Source organism: Poromitra crassiceps (genome assembly GCF_964638095.1).
Source record: "Poromitra crassiceps genome assembly, chromosome: 14".
Lineage (NCBI taxonomy): Eukaryota > Metazoa > Chordata > Actinopteri > Beryciformes > Melamphaidae > Poromitra > Poromitra crassiceps.
In genome coordinates, this window is record NC_139633.1 from 10,858 (window position 1) to 35,971 (window position 25,114).

The 25,114-nt window shown below is 45.3% G+C and overlaps 1 protein-coding gene across 3 annotated transcripts in view; it reads right to left on the minus strand.

Annotated features, from left to right (window-relative positions):
* Positions 1 to 19,496: 19,496 nt before the first annotated feature.
* Positions 19,497 to 25,114, minus strand: part of LOC310789371 (UTP--glucose-1-phosphate uridylyltransferase-like) — an 82,342-nt gene continuing 76,724 nt past the window's right edge. For all 3 annotated transcript variants that reach the window (XM_083651005.1, XM_083651004.1, XM_083651006.1), the window contains 2 exons: positions 22,687 to 22,791; positions 19,497 to 21,644 (listed from right to left, as the gene is read on the minus strand). In XM_083651005.1, coding sequence (XP_083507131.1) covers positions 21,537 to 21,644; positions 22,687 to 22,791 — 213 coding nt within the window. In that variant the 3' untranslated portion in view covers positions 19,497 to 21,536. The remainder of the gene's footprint in view (positions 21,645 to 22,686; positions 22,792 to 25,114) is intronic.

A 25,114-nucleotide genomic window follows, 5' to 3' on the forward strand; every position in this document is an offset into this window, starting at 1 on the left:
CGCAGCTCAGAGGTGGAGAGGGGGGGGGGGGAAGAGGGGTGTGTGGCTGCACAGAAACCACACCACACGCCACCACATCAGAAAACACCAGCCAGAGTCAGTGAATGTGCTCGAAATTAGAGTGCAAAAGGTATTCATAAAAGGGGCTATATCTTGGAAAGAAAAAAAAAACGACAGAAAACCCTTGAAAGTGCACTTTTTTGAGAGGCTGTAATTTCATAATGGAACTGTCTAGAAACAAAATTTCTTCTTTGGAAGAAGCAGGAGTGTTCAATCTTTCATTAAAGTCCAGCCCCGTTAATATAGCCATAATAGAAAAAATTCTATAGCTGTTTTCAACTGAATGGAAGTGAATCTGGCACAGGCTCCAGACAATTTTACTGAAGCGCTGTGGCACTGAATGTGTTAAAACACCCGCGGCTTATAGTCCGGTGCGGCTTATATAAGAAAAAAATAGTCAACTTTGCAGGTGCGGCTTATACACCGGTGCGGCTTATAGTCCGGAATTTACGGTAACTACTTAAGTGTAAGGTATTTGGGGTAAAAAAGAAAAGAAAAAGTAACTAGTAACGTACCTAGTTACTTTTTGAAAAAGTAATCAGTAAAGTAACTTTTATTACTTTTTTAAGGAGTAATTAGTAATCAGTAACTAATTACTTTTCCAGAGTAACTTGCCCAACACTGTCATTGAATCACTTCATATTACATATTACAACTGGCGGTTGAGCAATGGTAGTTTGAACTGCAAGTGTTCCCCTCAGCCTTCCAGGTGTCCTCTGTGTGACATATGCTGTTACATTATAGTCTAGCAGCAAGTCCTCAAAAAAGGCTTTAGTTTTTGAGATACCCCTACCCGAGGTAGAACAAATGCCAACAATGTTTTTTCTTATCTTTAGGGTCTCCCATTAATGAAATTGATTCTTGGCAAATTTTATTTTTGGGGAAAAAATGTTTTTTTGGCTGTTCTTTAGAACTACCCCAATCCCTGAAAAAGAGCCAAATTAGGCCAGTCCGAATAGGGTAAAGGTGACAAAAAAGCCGATAACTTGAGAATGCTCACTCTTTTCCTCAACAGATTTGCTGAGGTATGAACCAGGTGGCTGCCCTACATCACCAAATAGTCAGAAAATGATTTACCTAAAAAGATCATGAATTATAGTCCTGTAAATATAGCTTTAGTTTAGGCGGAAATTGTACTTTGTGGTGATAGGAACATAGGACTCCATCACTTTTCTCTCATTTATCAGAAAAACAGAAATCCCTGGAAAATATACCATTACTGAATTGTCTAGGGTGCTATTGAACCTTGACCAGTAGTTGTATGGAGATATCTGGTACAGTTCTATTGCAAATGAGATTTCTTTAGACATAGACCTACTACCTCTTCTCTGAAACTGTCAAATTAGGTCATTCTGAATGGGGGATAAGTGAAGTGGCATAATAGCCTATAAGTTAAGAATGCTCACTCTGATGGTCATCATATTTGGAGAGGGAAATACCAGGTGGCTGAACTACATCACCAAATAGTCAGAATGTGGGTAAACCAATAAAATAAAGTTGATCTAAATTACAAACCACCTGGAGCGGCTGTAGCTCAGGAGGTAGAGCAGGTCGTCCACTAATCGCTTTGGATAAAAGAGGTCGGTGGTTCGATTTCCACCTCCTCCAGTCGGCATGTTGAAGTGTCCTTGGGCAAGATACTGAACCCCAATTGCTCCGGATGGTGTGCCAGCACCCTGCGTGGCAGCCTGCCGCCATCGGTGTATGAATGGGTGAATGTACCTACTGATTGTAAAGCACTATATAAATGCAGGCCATTTACCATTTACCATAAAACATAGAAATACAAGGTGTAAATATTGGAAGTTTTATTGAAACTGGAACATTAATCCAAGTATAATAGTAATCATAATACACAATCACAAAAACAGACTAGAAAAACGGATTAGAAAACAAAATAACCAAGGCAAAAATAAAACAGAACAGAGAAATAAAAAGTGACTGCTTTTTTGTCCAGGTATATGGACACTTTTTTCACAGCCAAAGTATCAGGCCTTTGTTGCGTATTATGACCCAACCAGATTATTGTGCCAGTGTTTGGGAGTCTGGGGCACATTCACAACCTTATCCTCCATGGACTGCAATTGTAAGGATTGCAAAAGAGTGATGCAAACAAAACTGTCTAAATATTGTTCAGTCTGGAGGCAGCCTGCTATCTGGAGACGATCATGTTTAATATACTGTATCCTTAGTATCATTGTCCATTTGTCAGATTAAGCTATCACAATGTTACATTCTTCCCTCTTCTGTGTATCATATTGTAACCTTTTTCCAAAGTATTTGGATCTTGCATTGTTGCTGCGCGTATATAAGATGTTGGAAGGGCAACAGAGAGGCACTGGCCCTTTCCACTCTCTCCACAGTTTGCATCTTTGCAATACAAGTAAGTAATGTCTCTCACTTCTGTAGGTGCTGGGGGTTTTCTATATAGAGCTGGTCAAATGGCTCCATCTCTGACAATCCATCCCTTGACGATAGGACTCCATAACAGGGGTTTGGACATGTGACTGTGACACCATATCACTGTCCTCCCCTGTACGGAGTTCTGTACCTGGTGTGTAGAATGTCAAAATGTGTCCCCAAACGTCTCTGAGGAACCTGACATTTGACATTCTAGTATATATATACTTGACCTCTCACTGAAACATATCTTATGTACACGCAGCAACAATGAAAGATCCAAATACTTGGGAAAAAGGTTACAATATGATACACAGAAGAGGAAAACATTTAACATTGTGATAGCTTAATTTGACAAATGGACAATGATACTAAGGATATATTAAACATGATTGTCTCCAGATAGACCGGCTGCCTACAGACTGAACAATATTTACACAGTTTTGTTTGCATCAGTCTTTTGCAAGCCTAACAATTGCAGTCCATGGAGTATAAGCTTGTGAATGTGCCCCAGACTCCCAAACACTGGCACAATAATCTGGTAGGGTCATAATACGTTCAACAAAGGGCTGATACTGTATTTCATATTTGGATATTTGGACTTTGGCTGTGAAACAAGTGTCCATATACCAGGTCAAACGAGCAGTCACTTTTTATTCCTCTGTTCTGTTTTATTTTTGCCTTGGTTATTTTGTTTTCTAGTCTGTTCTCCTGTTTTTGTTTATGAAATGAAATGAAGCACTGAGATTTGGGGCTACCATAAAACAAATGTATTATGATTACTATTATACTTGTATTATTTCATCATGTCAAGACAGGAGATACTACTGATTTATTATAGTTTGGATTAATGTTCCAATTTCCAGCAAACTTCCAATATTTACACTTTGTATTTCTATGTTTTAGAGGCTTGTAATTTTGATCAACTTTATTTATTGGGTTACCCACATTCTGACTATTTGGTGATGTAGTTCAGCCACCTGGTATTTCCCTCTCCAAATATGATGACCATCAGAGTGGGCATTCTTAACTTATGGGCCACAGTACCCATCTGACCTGAACCACTACTGTCCCAACTCCAACCTCCCCTTCATCTCCAAAACTCTTGAGAGGGTGGTTGCCGCCCAACTCCAGTCCCACCTCGACTCAAACAACCTCCACAAACCATTTCAATATGGTTTCTGCCCTAATCACAGCACTGAAACAGCCCTGGTAAAAATAACTAACTACCTCCTCCGTGCAGCTGACTCTGGACTCCTCACCATCCTCATCCTCCTTGACCTCTCCACTGCTTTCGATACCATCTCCCACCCACTACTTCTGGAGCACCTGGCGAACATTGGAATCACTGGTGTTGCAATTCCCTGGTTTGCATCCTACCTCACCGACAGACAACAGTTTGTCCAACTAGGGAACCACACGTCCGGGTGTTCTGCCGTTTGACCCAGGGGTCAGTATTGGGTCGACTCCTATTCATCACCTACCTCCTCCCCCTGGGTAAAATCCTCTGACACCATGGTGTCCGGTTTCACTGCTACTCCGATGATACCCAGGTCTATATCCCACCAAACCCACCACCGCTCTTCCTCCCACCTCCCTCACTGCTTGCCTCCAGGACATCAGGAGCTGGATGAGCAGGAAGTTCATGAAGTTAAACGCCAGTAAAACCGAGGCCTTGCTCATCGGCTCCAAAAACACCCTCTCAAAAAGCTCATAACACCACCACCCCAAACATCATCATTGACAGCTTCCCTGTTCCCGTCTCCACCCAAGTCAACAGCCTCAGCGTCATTCTGGACAGCACCCTTTCCTTTGCACCCCACATAAAAAACATCACCCGGTCTGCTTTCTTCCACATCCGCAACATCTCCAGACTCCGCCCATCCCTGTCCCAATACAGCACCAAAGTCCTCATCCACACATTTCTTACATCCCAGATTGGTTACTGCAACTCTCTTCTCTCTGGCCTACCCACCAAATTGCTCAACAGACTCCAAATGCCTGGATCATCACCCGCACTAAATCATCTGACCACCCTGTTCTCATTCAACTCCACTGGCTTCCCATTCACTACCGGATTGACTTTAAAAACCTTCTGCTCACTTACAAAGCCCTACACAACCTAGCACCCACCCATCTCTCTGACCTCCAGGAATACACCCTGTAGAAAAGGGCCCATAATGGCCCACCGTCAAGCCTGTTCTTGGGGCAGTCGATGCCCACCAGCCGGCGCGCCACGACGTAATGATGATGACATCATCAACAATGACACCGATGATGTCATAGCATAGAGCTCACCTGTGAGGTCATCGGCAATGTCAGACATAACATCGATGATGTCATAGCTCCCTAGAACGTTGTGACATCACCAATGACGTGATGTCATACACCGAAACGCGAGCATATAAGCCAGGTGTCCTGTGACGCTATGCTTGACTAACCTCATCCAAGAGATTCCAGCTTGACTAACCTCATCCAAGAGATTCCGGCCACATCCGAGAGATTCCTGCTTGATTCAGGTATTTCTTACTCCCCTAATAATGTCAACCATTAGCACAACTAAATCCGGACCCGAACTGAATCCTGGCCATCTTCCAACCGGCCAGGCCCTGGCGCCTGATTGCCTTACACCCAGTCATCCCAGTGGTATTTCAACCGCGTCCCAGGACCGACATGTCGGTCCCTATCTCCATCTCCGTGATTCTGACCGATCAGAGCGCGTGAGCCCTCATCCACGATCCAGCACACTTCACGAGGCAAGCCCAAACGCTTCGCCTCCAGCAAGCCAACAAGCTTCGTTACAATTTGGTCCTTCGAGCCGGATAGAGGACTTGCGACGCTCAGAGATGGAGCAGGAGTCAGGTGAGCTCGCCCTGGTCACGACATCTCGTCGACCAGAGGAGCAACCCTTCCCCCACCAGATCGATACTGGATACAGCCAAGTATCCAGCGTTCGGAGTAGTACTAAAGGGCGAGACCCCCTACACTCCGACCAGAAGATCCACCAGATCGATACTGGATACAGCCAAGTATCCAGCGTTCGGAGTAGTACTAAAGGGCCAGACCCCCTACACTCTGACCAGACGATCCAACTGGGGCAGGAACTCATCCGCAGCCACCACCGATTCCTTGCTCAGGTAGCACAACATGAGGCAGATCTAGCCCAGGCAGATCTAGCCCAGATAAGGGTTGAGTTTAAGGCAGATGAAGCTGCAGAGAACCTTATGGAGCTCCTATTGATCAAGTTCAGAGCCCTACCGGCCTCTGGCCACGTTATCGCTAGGAGGAAGGCACAGCAAGCAACATTACATGAAGAGATCCTAAGGATGGAAGCCATAATGGCGCAGGTCTGTGCTAGGATCCAGGCCGAGGCCCTCCAAGTTAGAGAGCAGATAACTGCTCCAGAGCCAACGACCCATACTACGGAACCCACTGCTCTAGTGCCACCAACACCAACACCCCCACCTAGGACATGTCCACCGACAAAGGTCGCCGACCCTGAGCATACCATAGAGTGCAACGGGGCGGCCAAGCATCATTACGAGGAGCCACCCCGACTCCCCACGACTGCGGATAAGAGCGAGGAGTTGAAGCCGAGTTACGGTGGCCTCAGGTCGGCTCCCCCCATGCCGGAGGAGTGTACGACCTTCGGTGCCCTCAGTGAGGATGCCACACCGGCGCTCCACGGGGCGGCCAACGGGACACTAGGGGCAGAGGCCTCCCTCCAACGAGGGCAGACAAACTGCTTCCTCACCGACCCTATGCCGCTGAGGTTCTTCGACTGGAAACTCAAGCCACCAGAACCAGAGGCTCCTCACTACCGCAGTAGCTGGGTAGGATGGGTAGGATGGATAGACCCCTGGCTCCTGAGCGGCTCCCGCGCTGACCTCACGCCGCTGAGTTTCGTCAACCAGAAGCTCCAGCCCCCAGAGGCCATTACAGCTCGCTACTGCAGTAGGATCCCACACACATCCTGGCCAACGAGGACAGTCACCAAATCTTGGCTCTTGTGATGTACGGGACTGGACAACGGCGTGCGGCCGGTGGCCAGGCGGACCACAGCCCCCCTCACTCCCAGAATAATCAACCAAGCCCTGCCTATACCAGGTGGGACTAGAGGGCCATTCCGGCCATTTCTGGAAGAATACAGATTCCCCACAGGAATCTGGGAGCGGCTGTAGAAAAGGGCCCATAATGGCCCACCGTCAAGCCTGTTCTTGGGGCAGTCGATGCCCACCAGCCGGCGCGCCACGACGTAATGATGATGACATCATCAACAATGACACCGATGATGTCATAGCATAGAGCTCACCTGTGAGGTCATCGGCAATGTCAGACATAACATCGATGATGTCATAGCTCCCTAGAACGTTGTGACATCACCAATGACGTGATGTCATACACCGAAACGCGAGCATATAAGCCAGGTGTCCTGTGACGCTATGCTTGACTAACCTCATCCAAGAGATTCCAGCTTGACTAACCTCATCCAAGAGATTCCGGCCACATCCGAGAGATTCCTGCTTGATTCAGGTATTTCTTACTCCCCTAATAATGTCAACCATTAGCACAACTAAATCCGGACCCGAACTGAATCCTGGCCATCTTCCAACCGGCCAGGCCCTGGCGCCTGATTGCCTTACACCCAGTCATCCCAGTGGTATTTCAACCGCGTCCCAGGACCGACATGTCGGTCCCTATCTCCATCTCCGTGATTCTGACCGATCAGAGCGCGTGAGCCCTCATCCACGATCCAGCACACTTCACGAGGCAAGCCCAAACGCTTCGCCTCCAGCAAGCCAACAAGCTTCGTTACAATTTGGGGTCGGGGTGTCTTTGGCCAGCTGTCTGGGTTGAGAAGAGGGAAGGGGGATCCGCAACCCCGCCTGCTGGTGGTGAGTGCGGGAAGAGGCCTTCCCCACGCAGTGTCGACCACAACAGCTACCTGTGATTGCGGTGGGTCGTCCTCCCACTCTTCCCAGGCCTGCAGCAGCGTCTCAGGTAGAACTGGACCATCCCAGCCTGGCTCCCATCTCCATCGGTGGTGCACGAGCAGGACAAGATGGATCCTCCCGAACTGATGGAGGGGCAAACTCCTCGGGCGGGATTCCTGCTGCAGGGCGGTGATGGGGCAGGGCTGCTCGCCTAGACCAAGGTTCGGTTCCGCAAAGGCTCTCTTGGTGCAATAGGTCTGCTCTGGGCGACTTGCCGGCGAGACGATGAGGGAGACGGCCGCCCCGTGAAGCATCTGGGGCTCCTGCCTCGCCGTCCGCCAAGGCATGTCCACTTGCCCCACTTGCTCGGACTTGTTGGCCTCCCTGGAGACCTTGGCTGGAGTGGTCTCCGTGAGCCCGGGCAGGGCCAGGAGGTGAATTCTGGGAATAGGTAGTTGAGATGGCTGGTCCCGTCCTCTGGGGGGGTCCCAGCTGTCGACCTCGGCTATCCTGGGGTGGTTGATGCCGTCCGGCTGACTGTGCCCTGTGCTGTTGGTCTCAACGTTCGCCATGCCTCCCTGAGTCTGGTGCATCTCAGTGGCGGGAATCTCTGGAATCAAGCTGGAATCAAGCAGGAAAACACATCCGAGAGATTCCTGCTTGATTCCAGCTTGATTCCAGAGATTCCCTTTCCTTCATAATGTTCACCTTCACCGCAACTAATCCCGGACCCGAATTGAACCCCTGCTGTCTTACAACCAGTCAGGCCCTGCTGACCAACTGCCTTACACCCAGAGAGGTCAACAGTGGTAATTCAACCGCGTCCCAGGACCGACCAGTCGGTCCCTATCTCCATCTCCGTGATTCTGATCGATCACAGCCCGTGAGCCTTCATCCACGATCCAGCACACTTCACGAGGCAAGCCCAGAAGCCTTGCCCCCAGCAAGCCAACAAGCTTCGCTACACACCCCTTCCCGCTCCCTACGCTCTTCCTCAGCTGGCCTCCTGACCGTCCCCACCTCTCGCCTCAGTACCATGGGTGCTAGGGCCTTCAGCTGCTCTGCACCCAGACTCTGGAACTCCTTGCCCCCACACATCCAACAGTCTGACTTCATCACCACATTCAAATCCCACCTCAAAACCCACCTGTACAAATTGGCCTACTCACTTTAATCATATACAGCACTTAATCTGTTATTCGCCTGCCGTGTATCTCCTGTCTTTTCTTATATGTACGCTCATCGTATTTTAATGATGCTGGTGTTTGCCATGCCTGTTGTTTTTATGTATGATCTTTTAGAATGGTATGTCTCTTATGCACTGTACAATGACCTTGGGTGTTTTGAAAGGTGTCACCAAATAAAATTATTATTATTAGAAGTATACCACTTATCCCCCCATTCGGAATTTTGACTGTTTCAGAGAAAAGGCAGGGCTATGTCTAAAGAAATCTCATTTGCAATAGAACGGTACCAGGTATCTCCATACAACTACTGGTTAGTGTTCAATAGCACCCTAGACAATTCAGTAATGGTATATTTTTCAGGGATTTCTGTTTTTCTGATAAATGAGAGAAAAGTGATGGAGTCCTGTTCCTATCACCACAAAGTACAATTTCCGCCTAAACTAAAGCTATATTTACAGGACTATAATTCATGATCTTTTTAGGTAAATAATTTTTTGACTATTTGGTGATGTAGGGCAGCCACCTGGTTCATACCTCAGCAAATCTGATGAGGAAAAGAGTGAGCATTCTCAAGGTATGAGCTTTTTTGTCACCTTTACCCTATTCGGACTGGCCTAATTTGGCTCTTTTTCAGGGATTGGGGTAGTTCTAAAGAACAGCCAAAAAAACATTTTTTCCCCAAAAATAAAATGTGCCAAGAATCAATTTCATTAATGGGAGACCCTAAAGATAAGAAAAAACATTGTTGGCATTTGTTCTACCTCGGGTAGGGGTATCTCAAAATCTGAGGGCCCTTTCTGCTAGACTATTATACGAAGGGGCTGAGGCGAAGCGAATCAGGGGAAGTGCAACTACTAATGAAACACAGTAACAGAGTAGAAAAGTGTTTTGGCAGTGGGCACATGGCATTATTAAAGTCGAGCTGAACCCAAAAATGACTTTTCTTTTCTTTTAGTTCAAATACCTGGGTATGCAGTGCACCTATTTAATAATGTATGCAAAACAAATCACAACAATCTAGTTTTTCACAGTTTTTCACATCAAAAGTTAATTTTTCAAGATTTCATTGATAACAGTAATGTACAGTTTGCTGACGTCACCTAGTACTATCAAATTTCTACCCCATTTCAACCAATCATATCATGACAGCTGTCAATCAAATCTTCATTTCAGGATAATTTTCTCTTCCAAATGAAGGGGAAAATGGCGCCTAGTGCCTGTCATCTGGCAGAATTTCTAGCCCATAAACTAACTACTAACTTGAGCAATTATGCAAACTAAATCAAACAGTAATGTCTAAGAATGCAAAGAAATGTAACTGGCTCGTTAAAAGTCGCATTCCAGGAATATTATTTAATGCAATGGCGATATTGGCGCGCGTCTCGCCTGGTTGTCAGGGGTCGCACCTCGGACATTCCAGGCCGACAGGCTGCACTCTCGGCTCGGCAACAGAAAGGCAGCTGGCTATCTGGGCTCGCTGAGCTCCACTCAGCCACTAACCTCGCGTCAGCAGGCTCTTCCCGAGGGGAGCGCCACAACACGTCGAATCCCACTGGATTTGGAGGCAGAACACGCCAGGATTGGCCAAAGCCCAATCCAGTCCCCAGAATTGTCAAATAAAATCATCGACATGATACTATGACCCACCTCTCAACTTGTCATCACATTTGTTTTGTCAGACAAATTATGTTTTCAGTCTGAAACGGACTCAGACGCACGTGACGAATGGGTTCAGTTCGACTTTAACAGCACATTTAAAATTGGACTAACAATTCTACATTGCATGTGTGCATCTGCATACAGTGAGACTGTGTTACCGGATTAGTGGGCTGGTATTCCCGACAGCGGCCTTCACACCAGCTGCACTCTGGATTCTTTAGGCACATGCTTTCATCTGGTGCCTCGGTACAAACTGCATCCTGACAAAAGCAACACACACAATATTGCAAGGTGCACTTCAACTGATGTCTAGTACAGTGCTTCTCAAATGGGGGTCCGGGGAGCGGCGGGGACCCCCAGGGGTCCTTGAGAGGGTTCCAGGGGGTCCCCAGCCAAAAGGGGGGTGATTTATTTTTGCTATACTTCCATTCATAAGTAACACAATGACTATTTTGGTCATGGGTTTTATACACTTTCTGTAATAAAACATCTAAAAGCATCAATCTTATTATCACATGGGGGACCGTGGGACAAAATCCTATCAAATGGGGGTCCATGGTCTAATTTTTGTCAGTTTAGGGGTCCTTCATGTGAAGAAAATTGAGAACCACTGGTCTAGTAGTCCTTATTTATTCTTCCCAATCACAACATTTTCATTATCCTGTCTCCCACGAGTCCTTACACACTGTGAACCATTTTGGCAAACTCTCCTGATGACAGGACTTCCTGTGCCCTTGACTCCATGACTCTTTTCTTCACTCACCCAGTCTCCTGGGTCGCTGCTGATGAACAGAGGAACTTTGTAAGCCACCAAGTCTCCACGGGCGACGCCACTGTAACCCCCGGCAACCAGCAGCACTCCACCCTCCATCACCGCGGCCACGTGCGAGTAACGGCCCCTCACAGCCTCCCCTGCTGAGACAAATGGAGACCATTTTGGATGAAGTGTATGTGTGCGAGCAAGTGACAAAAAGTGCAACGCAGAGTGGTTATAGAAGTCACTGTCTGCACAGGAACTTACTGTGTGACAAGCTCTCCCCAGCAGATACCCACTGGTGACAACCCAGATGGTAGAAGAAGATCTCCTCATCATAGCACTTCTCCTCTTGGTAGTGAATATGTACATTCCCCCCTGGGAGAGAGAGGTAGGAAGCAAAGAGAGACGGAGAGAAAGAGAGAAATGTAAATGGAGGCTGGATCGATTGAATTTAGCAGATTTCTCTACGATCGCTCTTGCTCACCGTAGACCACCATGTAATTTCCAATGACGGTGGCCGAGTGGAAGGCTCTCTCTCTGGGCCCGGTGGCTGGGAAACGCGAGCGGAAGGACGTCCAGAAGCGCCGATCCACATGGAATACGTCAGTGTTGTTCACCCTCACACTGCTGAGCCTTAGATGAAGTGGAGGGACAAAGTAAGTAAGAACAGCAGGTGCACTTTTAGTCAAATCTGTCAGTGAAGATGCTGCATCTTTATTTCAATCAATCATTTAATTATTAATAACCACACAACCAAGGTTGGTGGAATTTGCTTTCAGTACAGCCCGAACCAGGCCCTCCCCCCCTCCCCTGAACCTTATGTGTTTGATCAATTTCGAATAGCCTAAGCCTATCAAATAAACACTATACAAGAAAAATACATTAAAACACTTTGAACCCCACAATGTGTCAATTCAAATGTCAAAAATGGGGGTACGGTGGCGCAGTCGCCTCACAGTTAGAAGGTCCTGAGTTCGATTCTCGCCTGGGACACTGTGACCACTGTGGTTGTGTTCCCCCCCATATCTTCAATGCCTACTGCCCAGGTGGGTTATCTCGTCGTAAGGGCCTTTCTCTCTGTGTGGAGTTTGCATGTTCTCCCCGTACCCCCCAGGGGGTTCCTCCGTATATAACCCCCCCACTAAAAACATGCAGAAGATCAGATCGTCATCGTCATCCGACCAGTGACGACAACATCCGAAGTTGGTCCCCGGGCGCTGTACGAGAAAGCGACCACTGCTCCTGGCCTGCCCCTCGGAGGAAAGGACATGCCTGGATGGGTTAAATGCAGAGGACACTTTTCACCGGCCACCGTCAGCATGAGTGTGTTGTGGCCGCATGCATGTATTGTGGTGTTCGTGTGACAATAAAAGACGGGCTTGTCCGTTACGAGAGTTTTTAAAAAACAAACAAACAAAGGGTTGGGCCGGGCCTCAGGCTCAGGCTAGAATGCAGGGCTCTAGTGGACAGGGGCATCAAGGGGACAGTGGTGAGCAGTGTGAGAGGGCTCAGAGTTTTGATTTGCCTTTTTGATTGTGAGTTTGAGATATAATAATAATAATAATAATAATAAATTTTATTTATAAGGGCCTTTCTGGACACCCAAGGTCACTTTACAAAGTGACCTTACACACATCATGAGATGTAGCTATGCTCCAAAATGCACTGGAGATGATCTCGCCGAGCCGAATGCCGCTGCACTCGCCTGCGCCAACCACTGGAAAGACGTGATATAGAGGATGGCCGGACACGAGGAAGAAGAAGAACTTTACAAAGTAAAAACAAGTGCAATAATCAACAATAGAGACAACAACACAAATACAGTAACAGATAAAGTCGATGTGATGGATGTCAGGTGGGAGTAGGGCTGCACGATATTGGAAAAAACTGACATTACAATATTTTTTTATTCTGCGATATATATTGCGATATGAAAAAAAACAGGAATTTTCACCAAAAGTCTTAAATAGGTCTATCAAGCCTTGCCTGTTTAAGAAGATGGCCTGGCTAGTGGGTAACGTGCACGGTTGACCTTAGTAGGAAGTGAGTGTGTTTTTAGCCGCAGCCAGGGTGAGTTGCAGGATCCTAAGTGAGTAAAGGTACTATAGTTAGTAGGAAAAGAGCTTAGAACGTCACAGAGAGGGCGTGCATTACTGTATGTTATGAGTTAATTTGCCTTACTTGACATTGCATGCTCTGCGATGTGACTATTGCGCATGTGCACATTGCGATGACGATGCTGAAACGATATATTGTGCAGCCCTAGGTGGGAGTGAGTTCCAAAGTTGAGGAGCAGAGCGGCTGAAAGCTATGCTGACCATGGTGCTGAGGCTGAGACGGGCAGAGGGCACAGTAAGGTGAATGGAGGAGGAAGATCTGAGGGAGCGAGTGGAGGAGACAGTATGAAGGAGATCAGACAGATAAGGAGGGGCGAGCTTGTGAATAGACTTGAATGCATACAGGATCCATTATGAATCATGTGTCAGTTGTTACCTTTCCCGATTTGGCTTCCATGGGTTGCGGCAGAGTGTTGCCACTCAGACTGGCCAGGAGGGGGCTATGGTAGGAGTCTCCATCATACACAAACAGGTAATCATAGGTACACTCGGTGTCCATGAAGGTGAAATTCAGGACAATGCGATGATTGTTGCTGGGAGCTGGGAGATAAAGAATGAGAGGGAAATAGCAATGTGATTAGGCTTGAGCCACATCAGTTTAGCATTCACTCTACAGGTAAAATGGCAAATAGTGTGTGGGTTGAAAGGTATCTGATTTAACAAGCAATTATATTGTACACACAACAATATATTCACTCATTATATACCTTTGATGAGCCACTCGCAGTTCCCATTGACTGAGTAGTTCCCTGGTCCATCTGTGACGTAGCCTGGTGGTCCCCTCAACACCTGCCTGTGGCCCTTACAGTCCCCTGCCTGGCACCCAGGGGCCTCGGCCAGCAGGAGAACCATAAGCACCAGGGAGACAGGGAGGAGGGAGATCATCCTTCCCACCACCTGGAAGAGGGGAGACACAAGTGGAAGATATTATCAACAAGGGCATTGCAGCTATGCCCTGCAACATAGATATTGGCGAACTGAGAAACAACACACACAATTTCAATCTGTCAAGGATCTGTGGAAATCTGTGACAGACAGGAACTACTGACTGGTCACAAATTGACCAAACAGGGCAGATTAATTGTGCCAGCATGCAACAGCGTATAGGTGCTTCTTTCTTGTGTTTGTGGATCAGTGACAGAACTGTTGCATGGCAATCCAAGAATCAGCTTAATAGAGGCCTGGCTGAATTTGGCTGAAGTTTCAGCTCACGTGAATGACATATTTTCTTTTACATTTTTGACAAGACAGCAAACGTTTCTGAATCTCATGAGGATCAAGACTAGAGCAAGATCAAATATGCAGCTAGATTCAGAAGCACTTAACTTATTAGTGTTGTGGCGCATTGATTTACCACTGTGAACTTGTGTGGTATGTAGCGTTAAAGCTGGACCCGTCTTGTACGAACTGCAATGCCTATTTAGCCCGATTAACGTTGTCCACCACCAATGACTGGTGACAGCTCAATTAGGTTGCATAGGTAGCTGGTAGGTGCCTAGTTAACACTGCGACGCATTTACCCAAATTATATAGCCTTGGGTATTTACTGCATTCATTATAGCGTTATCTAACGTTAGCTAGCTAGCGTAACTGATCAGCTAAGCTAGCTAATAACAACCAGCAACCAGGGTCTCCGCAGGCTATCAAAACAAGGCTAACTTGAGTGCGAAACGTTATCCAGCTAATAACGTTCAAAGCCAATGGCCGTTAGCTGGTTATTTAGCAAGCTTGTATCACCATACTCACCAGTTCCCGTCTCTTCGGCCCCATTGTCATTTACGAGCAAGCTTAGTACAGAAGCTAACTTGCCGTTAGCTAGTCACTAGTGACAGTAGCGCTACCACACACTTTCCTTCCACGCTCTTTCTTCTTCTTCTTCTATTAGCTTTCCGGCAGACTGGATGCCTTGCGGCACATTGCTGCCTCTCACAGGTCTTCTTCTTCTTCTTTCAGATTTTCAGCAGTGTAGTGTAAGACTTGGCGTCTTACTGCCCTCCGCAGGTGAAAGATATCAATCAATTATGAAAATAAATAAATAAACAGTGTCCACCACCCCCAACGTGCTCCAGTTACTAATATATTATTGTCCATACTGTCACTCATACCCAGTTGTCCGAGGTTCCGCAAAAGCATCCCTCAGTATTTTATCGATCTCTGTTCCAGATACATCCACCACATTTAAGAACCTCTTAGCAGCGTCAAGCACCATCTCAATCCTCTCCGTCTTCTCACTCAAATTAGCAGCACAGTTTATAACCATGGCTATGAAAGCCAGGAATTGCTTCTTTTCCATGCAAATGACATTACTTTGGTTAGTTTGTCCCTTTTCCCTCTCCGGTTGTTTTTGCTCTGGTTCTTTCTTTCTCTCCTCTGACATCTTAACAGCCTCTGCGTATGATATTCCATTTTCCTCTCTAATCTTGCTCACTATTCTTTGCTCAACTCTTTTAGGGCACTGTGCTGACCCCACCTGATGATTTCCGCCACAATGCAAGCACTTCACATCATCTTTTATACACCTTCTTCCATCATCACAATACTCGCTCCCACACCTCGCACAAATATGACTTGCTCTACATACTGCTGCAACATGGCCATACTCCTGACAACAAAAACATCTTAGTGGAGCTCTCTCGTAAGGCCTAACCCTGTAACACACATAATCTAAATATACCCTTTCTGGCATTTCCCCTTCAAAACTGAGGCACACTGATTTACTATCCTCCCTCTTCCCTTCACTGAATCGTGTTAGCCTCCTGGCCTCACATACACCTGACACATCCAAAAACAAGTCTGCTTCCACAGAAAAAGGCACACTACTTACCACTCCTTTTTTCCTGACTTCTGACCCAAGTGGGAAACAAGACACCTCATCATCCTCATCTCCTTCTTCTCCAAACTCACTGATATTCAACGCTTTATCTCGCTGCCTCTTTGATAAACATTCAATAACAACCATACCGCTTCTTGTAATCCTGACCGAACGAACCTGTCCTAATTTCCTTTCAACAAACTTACCTACAACATGTGCATCTCTGAAAATACCATCAACTTTTTGTACTGCAATCATTCCAACCACAAACGACTGACTCCTCCTCACTGATCTACTGGAATCACTTTTCTTTAAAGCTCCTCCTGAATCCTCAATTTGTATTTCGGTGTCTTCAGACTCCATTTCGTCGCTGTTACTATCACCCGCCATTTTTTCAAACCCCACTCCAGCCTCACTTTGCTCGCTATTCTGAACACAGGCTTCCATGCCTCTCCCTCCGCCTTGGTTTTCCGATTTGTGCTTTTTAGGCTTGTTCTTGCCCATTCTTTCTTTATTCTTTTGACACAGTCAGCTAGTGTTCAATTTGATCAGCGTCTCTCAACACGACTCCCTCCGTCCTGTCGCTCTCTCTCTGCCTTCACTCCCTGGGCTCCGCCCCTTCCACGCTCTTTGGTTAAATCAAAGAACTTTTATGGAAAGAACTGACAGCTCCATATTGCCCCATTGCAACATCAGCGCCCAGCAGCCTCCGCCATTTTTTATTTTTGGAAGCGTGACAGCGCCAAAAGAACCTCGCACAGGCTCGCAGTGGTCAGCTGCGGTAGCGCGGGCCCCTATAATCAGCCTCTCTAAACAGTAACTCAACGGGAGAACACTCTAAATTTCGTGGATTCCCATCTTTTCTGGGCGTACTGCAAATCTTGATTGAAGTGGTGTAGTGCAGGGATGTAAAACAACAACCATATTGTGGAAACTAAGCAAAATGTTTCGTTTTCTTTGTTTAGTTTTTTCAAGATAAATAGCTAATGCGGCTGTCGTCCACTCCGTCAGAAGTGTGTTGCCGTGGTTTTAACCTCGGGTCCTTTGCATTTACTATTTATCTTGAAAAAACTAAAAGAAAAAAACGAAAAATTTTGCTTAGTTTCCACAATATGGTTGTTGTTTTACATCCCTGCACTACACCACTTCAATCAAGATTTACAGTACGCCCAGAAAAGATGTGAATCCACGAAATTTAGAGTGTTCTCCCGTTGAGTTACTGTTTAGAGAGGCTGATTATAGGGGCCCGCGCTACCGCAGCTGACCACTGCGAGGCGCATTCTGTTTCCAAAAATGGCTGGAATGTCGTCTCTTTCCTTCCATGCTCTTTGGTTAAATGCACCTAGTTCTTCTTCTTCTGTTTGGTTTTACGGCGGTTGGCATCCAAAATGTTGCATTACCGCCATCTACTGAACTAAACCTAAACTGCTCTTAATTGAACTAAAATAAACAAAATAACACCATATCCACCCAAAGTACTCCGATTCATAATTACTAATTAATGTTTGCCATTAATGTAATGTAATTAATAATTATTAATGTTTGTGCTACGCCTGTAATAATATAGGCCTACATAATTTGTGCAACACACTTGGCCTTTGCAAGAAGGGCTGTGGCTGAGGATCGGAGACTACACACTGGCAATATGGGGTTAAAGGTCACGTGATTTGGCTTGGGATCTGACCTACCTCTGTTTTAGAAATGAGCAGTGGCATTTTTCAATGCAATTCTAACAGGTAGCCTAACCAGTGAAACGAGGCCAGCATTCAGGAGATGTGATTTTCTCTGCCAGTTAAAATTCGACCTGCTGGATTTTAGTAGCCTACACACGATACACACATTTACTGATGCCAGAATAAACACATCTAGGTCTAGGATCGTGATTCTCGACCGTTTTCATATCAAAGACCCTCATTTAGCCCATTAAGGTCACAGACCCCCACTGATGAGATTTTGTCTCTTGGACCCAAATCTGATTTTTTCTTTTCTTTTAGAGGTTATTCTGTTCAGATTCAATGACTATTTGTGTTGTAGGTTCAAAGCAACATCAAAGCAGTCATGCCTCTATATTTTCTAATTGTGTGAAGTTGATGTAGGATAATGGTGAAGTCTAGCAATTCATCAATTTGCTGGAGACCTCTGGAATCCCTTCAAAGACCCCTGGGTGGTCCCTGGACCCTACATTGAGAACATTGGCCTAGGAGATAAAAGCATGAATTAGTTGTGTGTGTGTGTGTGTGTGTGTGTGTGTGCGTGCGTGCATGCGTGCGCGCGTGTGTGCATATGGCAGGCTAAACTGGTGATGAGTCTCATGCTTGTGGTGGAGTAACATTAGGTGAGAGGTTATTAAGAAAGAGCCTGGGCCCAGTTGCACAAAGCACCTTAGGTTAAGATTTCCCTTAGAGTCAGAGTTAAGGTGTCCATAAAATAGAATCGGCTGCACAAAACACCCTTCAATCTTCTCCATAAGGTTAAACATTTTAAGGAAAACATTCATATTTAAGGGTTAGGGTTATTTAACTATTTATTCATTTTGATTTATTTAACTATTTAGTAACTAAATAACTAAATAAGTTAACTGAATTTGCAACTTTTCTAGGTACCTGGTTATGGATAATTTTCGAGGAACCATACCATGCACACTTTGGTGGGTTAGGGTATCCCATGATACCTTGCGACCCTCACAAAGCCGACCGCATCAGAAAAAAGTGAAACAATGTTGGCTAAATGACAAACATATTTCACTTTCTTTTCGTTTTTATTCTAGGATAGTCAATAACGTCAGCCTTTACTTAAATTTAGTGTAGTCAGATGTTTGTACAGTGTCAGGAAAGTCACTTTTGAACAATAGTAGGAAGCATCTTACCTGACGGTGTTCTGGACAGCAGCAGTTAGGTTGCTAATATAACTAACGTTAGAGAACTCGCTCCGCCTGCCCCAAAGCAGCACTACACTACACGCCCTTACTGACCGCAATGCCCTTACTGGCCACAACGCCCTGACTGACCACAGGCCCCTGGCTGACCACAACGCCCTTAGTGACCACAACACCCTGACTGACCCTAACACCGTTACTGACCACTACACACTTACTGACCATGCTTGCTGACCTCGCATCGCCGCTTGCGGCTATATTTTTCTTTGTTATTGTCATCTATAGTGGTTATTTGCATAAAAACAGTTTGATTAGGAAATGATTGTATCTTTTTTAAATATGTGCTTTGAAAAAAAATTACCTCAATTTGTAACTTGAGATACTTGACAAAGTAACTGTTATAATATTACTGAAATCCTATAAGTAATAAGTTATATTACTGAGTTACTGTTAAAAGTAATATATTACATGTAATAGGTTACTTTTGTAATGAGTTACCCACAACACTGGATATATCTAATTAGATGTGATTAGATATAAGCTATATTGTTAACAATATCTCAGATTTGGGTCAGAAAGACCCAATCTCATAACATGACGGGTCCATATAGCCCTCATGTGTCCAAGATGAGTCCAGGCCTGATCTTACATGATGGCGAGTGTAAAGAGTAGAGACACACACTGGTAGGATTTCATATTGCACTTTATTCAGCTGTGGGCAGGCAGAGACCACCTCACTGCCACAGATCAACACTTATTGCTTTCAGGCACCCGGTCCGTTTGCGCACATCGAACCCATCACAAGGATTCTCTCACACCGCAAACTTCCCACACACCTTTTTTAAAAACGTCTAGTCTCTCACTCTCCAAAGAGGTCTGGATCTGCGTGTGTGTGTGACGTAAACACTGGAGAAAATACTGCAGCCTCTGTCTTGTTTTCTGTGAGGAGCTAGTGTTGCATGGATGGATTGGCAGATGAACGGGGAGAGGGCTCAGCGGACACAGTAAGGTTCTGGTGGAGGCAAAAGGTTTCATACTACGTAACGGTAAACATGTTAGAAGAATGTGCTGCAAAAACTAGATGAAAAGAAAAAATGTACAAGATTGTGATATTCTTTCAACATCATACTGGGACTGTACAAAAAATAAAAAGCTTTCAGTTTTAAGTTAGCCTATATCATTTCATGACAGGGTGTGTGATTCAGTGATTTTGCCTGGGTGATTAGTGATTAGTTTTTTCATTTGAGAAAGCTCAAGAACACCATACAGTTCAGGCATTGTGGGCATCATGTTAGTTTCCCATATAGGCCTATGGCACAATCTTGGGAGCTTTTCAGTCTAGAGATAATTTATTGATCTATCCAGTAAAAGTGTTCTATGCTCTCCTATGTATAATCAGGAGGTCGCGGTTTCCATTGCTCTGAAACAATTTCACCCATTCATAAATTCAGCATGGCCTTGATTCTACAATGTAGAATCTACATGGTTCCACAAATTCATAGAATGTGGCCGTTGTCCTGTGAAAACCGTGTACACTCCAATTCTGCTGATTTTCATGTTTTAACGTTAACTGATAAGGATGACATGCTCCTGGTTGAGAAGATTATGCAACTCTCCATCGGATGAAACGTGCATGGTTCTTCCTTCTGTAAAGTTGACATTTTGGAGGTTTTAGCCCAGACAGGATGCTTCCATTCAGAGAGCATTGCTGCTCCAGTGGGACTCGAACACCTCACCTCGGCAGTTAGTGCCACGCTCTACCCACTGAGCTACATGGGCTCTTCACATGAGCTTAGTTTATTTACACTGTAAAACAAAAACAAAATCAAAACAAAAACAGGCAAGGGGTAAAAAAAATAAAAAAAATAAAAGATAAAATATGATGGTAAAAATGCAATAAGACACTAATTTGTTCAGTGAGAGATTAAAAAAAATCTGGGTTCCCACGAGTCCTTGAAAGATTGAGAAATAAATCAAGGCCTCTAAAGTTTTTGAAAATAGCCATAAATGGACATGGGTCCTTGAAAGTGCTTCGATTTATAGATTTTGTGCAAGAATAGAAATTGGAGTTCTTTTGATATATACACATATATATTTACTTAATGTTAATAGATAGGTTTAACACAGTACAGTTTAGAAGTGTTGACAAATTCAGGCCTCTCTTTTCAATTGTTGTCTGTGAGCTTCTGTAAAGCCTGCTAGTTCTCCTCATACAAATTATGTGTTGTAACAGTAATGAAGCTTGATCCGTGTCTCAAACTACGCTGTGTTGTCATTTATATCGCTTGGGATTTGTGGAACCATGTGATCCTAGTGATGTACAGATGAATACTACACATTCCTTCATAAGTGACTACTTGACCACTCTGTATCATCGTTACACTATGTGATTGCATTAGCAGTGCTGGATGTACAGTATATATATACATATATATATATAATTTACAGTCAATGACTTTGAGCAGCTCCAACCATCAGACAAGATGATGATCAGGCCCACATGCTGCCATCCAGCCTGAAGGCACACACAGACACATTTGACTTCTCATGGGCAGCAGCGCAGCACTGCACATGCAATCACAGCTTTCTGGGCCAGCTGCCACCTGTAACCATCTATCTGTGAGTGTGGGGTAAACATGACGTACAGCTCATTATGATGTGAAGTCTAGTAGGTCACATGACTGGGATAAAGCTTTCGAGGTCACATGATGAGGATGCGCGTGGATGAAAAGGCCTCAGTGGTCCAGGATGCGGAGGTTGCCAGATACTATTTTATTTTCCAGCATGGAGCCAGCGGGAATGTCGATCCGATCCCCATGGTTGGCGATGATGATTACTGTTCCCTATGAGAAATACAAATATAGAGGAAGAGAGAATGAGCGGGTGATGTCATTTTTAAAGATGCTGTCCCATAACCAGGGCAAGAAATTCAAGTCTGGGACGTCCCATACAAAGAGGTCAGTAACAGAGATTAAAAGAGTCTTTCTCTGCACGTCCACTCCACCAAACGAACATGGGCCACCACTGCTGCCGCGGCAGTAAGTGTTAAGCGTTTTTTCTTTGGCTGCTAGTTCAGTGAGTTTTGGTCCTAGAGTAATAAGACTAATACCACTGGAATCTGTGGATTCTCAGTTTACTGGTGCAACAACAATCCAATCATTACCACGGCCACTGTGGCAGTAATTCTTTGGCGGTAGTGCCCTTGGAAACGGGAAGACTCAGTAGTCTCCTAGCTGCCTAGTTTACAGTCAGCTCAGTTTCTATGCTCCTGTATAATCTTACATGCTGTACTGTACCTTGAACATGGGCTCCTGAATAAGTGATGCAATGTTTCTAGATAGAAGGCTTCAGAGATGGGACTTCTGCTGCTGATGCAGAAAAGCCACATAACTACAACATTGGCGATTTTCTTCTTTTTCTGCTCAACTAACGAATGAATCTAGTGTTTGATTCAAGTCTATAGAAATCCCTTGCTCGACACTGGCAGCCTGTGACAACTCACGCCTGAGCTGGGTGAGTTGTTGTGAGCGCGGTGTTCTATCCTCTAGTCCAGTGGTTCTCAAATGGGGGGACCCCCAGGGGTCCGTGGCACTTTGCCAGGGGGTCCGCGAAAAGTTTTCAGGAAAATAAAAATAAAAGCTTTTTATAGTTCAAAGAAAATATTTTATGCTTTAAATCTAAAATGGTTCATGGATTACATTCTAATCTAACAAACCTATCAATTTAAAAGTCAAGCACGTTACCGTGGAAACAATTAAGCTTAGCCCAAAATCACAAATCAGAATGAGGGGGTCCCCGGTATATCTTCTATCTTGTAAGGGGTCCTTGGCTGAAAAAGATTTGAGAACCTCTGCTCTAGTCTACAACACTGGTGGTGACACTTACCTTGAGTGAAACGTGCTTCCCAAAGGTGACGTCTCCAGACACTGTGAGGTGGTCCAGCTCCAGCATGTCAGGGATGCTCTCGAAGCGAGTCAGGTACTCCTGCACCTACAGTACAGACACACACAGACAGACAGACATGAGACAAGATGTGTGTGTGTGTGTGTGGGGGGGGGGGGGGGGGGGGGGTAGATGCTACAAGGTGGTAGATGTAGCATTTTAACATCAATATAGATTGTTACCACGTTCATTTGAAGACAGAAGAATAATTTAATGGGAAACTGCTTTACTGGCACAATATAGCAAGAGGGCGCTGTTCTTTCAGAGGATAGGGCTAAAGCTTTCACAGTTTCTGGCAGCAGATGGCGAAAGGAAGGAAAGACTAATTACAAAACATTCCGTAACATAATGTTTTGTAATTAGTCTTTCCTTCCTTCCGCCATCAACACGTAACGGTTACAACGTGTTGATCCTCTTCAGCTAAGAGAAAGAGAAAACAAAGGACTCCAGGAAGGGAGAGGGAGGGCAAAGTGCAGCATCTTCTTTGTAACAGGAATAACAGGGTCTATGGGCAAAGCGCTCTTCATTTTGAGATGGCCGTGATCAAGGTTAGCGTTAAAGCCTTTTCACGCTGGACTAGTCAACATAAGCTGATTGGACTATGGGCAAAATAACTTCCTAGAATAACCATTAATTCATAAAAAAATGAACATGAACTGTGCATTTTGGTTCTGACCGATGAAAATGTTATTTTGTCATCGGAATAGGCGATCATTTTAACGCTGTACATAACTTGTCAGAAATAACAACTGTTAAAAGGATAGGCCAACTTTGTGAGAGATTCGCCCATACATAAACAAGATAAACAATGCCTTTACCGTCACTCTCCATGCAGTACACTGTGAGGTACAGCCAACCAGAGTTAAATTTGCAAATGAATGGGAGTTAATGGTACAGCTGCCTATCCCCGTTCAGTTGCCCAAAATACACAATTCCAACAGTGCCAGTCACAGTCGCATGTACATGTTGTGACTTTGGTACTCACCACGCGATTCAATAATAATCCATGAAACGGCCATCTTCTAAGTAAATCCACACACACCGAGATCTAACAAAGATGAACCAAACTAAGCAAGAGTAACTCAAGTTACTTCCTCGTTTGCTATGAGGCACTGTGTACAGTGCCTCATGGCAAACGAGGAAGTAACTTTGGTTATGCACTGTTAGTTCAGTTACTCTTTGTTTGTTTGAGGTGCTGTGTGAAATCACTGCGCCTGGCAGCCATGTTTGGAAAGTAGTTCCGGCTATCTATTTACCTTCAAAAAAGACAGTTTCTCAGCATTTTGGATTCATATTTAATCTCGTAGTGTATACACGAGTCACAACATGTACATAGAGATTTTTGGCGCTGTTAGAATGTGTGCTTTTTGTGACTTGAACAGCTGTACTGGTAACTCCCATTAATTTGCAAATCTAACTGGATGGCTGTGTACCTCAGTGTACTGCACGGACGAAGAGTGACGGTAAAGGCATTGTTTATCTTGTTTATGTATGGGTAGTCTCGCTGGCCAGCCTCCCCTCCCTACCGGGCGAGGATTCTGGCGCCACAGGTCTCCATCGTGGGATTGCGATGGGCGGCGCTTAGCGGCAGTGTCCTTGGAAAATAGTTTGCAACAATCCAACTTGCCGTTTTCAGTGTGTAGCGACGAGCTAGCGTGTAGGTTTCTGCCGTTAGCTTGCTAGCTAGTTAGCGTTGTTGTTTTCACTGAGGCGGCAGGGCACTATTTACAGTGACACACACGGAGGAGGGAGCGGAAGCCGCTCTGATTGACGTGGTCGGAGCCAATGACAGAGCTTGTAATAAGCCAGGAGCGGACATCCGGCAGCGACTGAAACAGTCGCTCCAATAGAAGAGCAGAGTAGAGCAGGGGAGGGTTTATCCCAGTTATGGAGACCTGCGGCGCCAGACTCCTCTCACAGTAGGGAGGGAGGGGAGGCTGGCCAGCGAGACTAATGTATGGGCAATATGGCAAATAGGCAAATCTCTCAAAAAGTTGGCCTACCCCTTTAATATGATTGATCACACAACCTGTGAAGAGGTTGTAGTGAATTTAGCGCTACACCTGATGTCACAATTAAGTAACGGATAATAATTGTGTAACTTTTGGCTTAGTGCAAGACTATCCAAAAATATTTATTTATATATATTTATTTATACGTCCAAAAGAAAACAATGGCACAAACAATTTCACTACTATAACAAGGCAGAGGGGGTCTGCGGGGCGTGCAATTGCCCAACTGCGCACGCTCAGAATGGCGCGCGAATCGGGTAATATTTCTAGTCAAGCTAATATGCAAACGTGCAAAAAATTATAGCGTGAAACTCCCCTAAAAATCAAAACAAGACCAGTAGACGTCCTCATCCTCATTG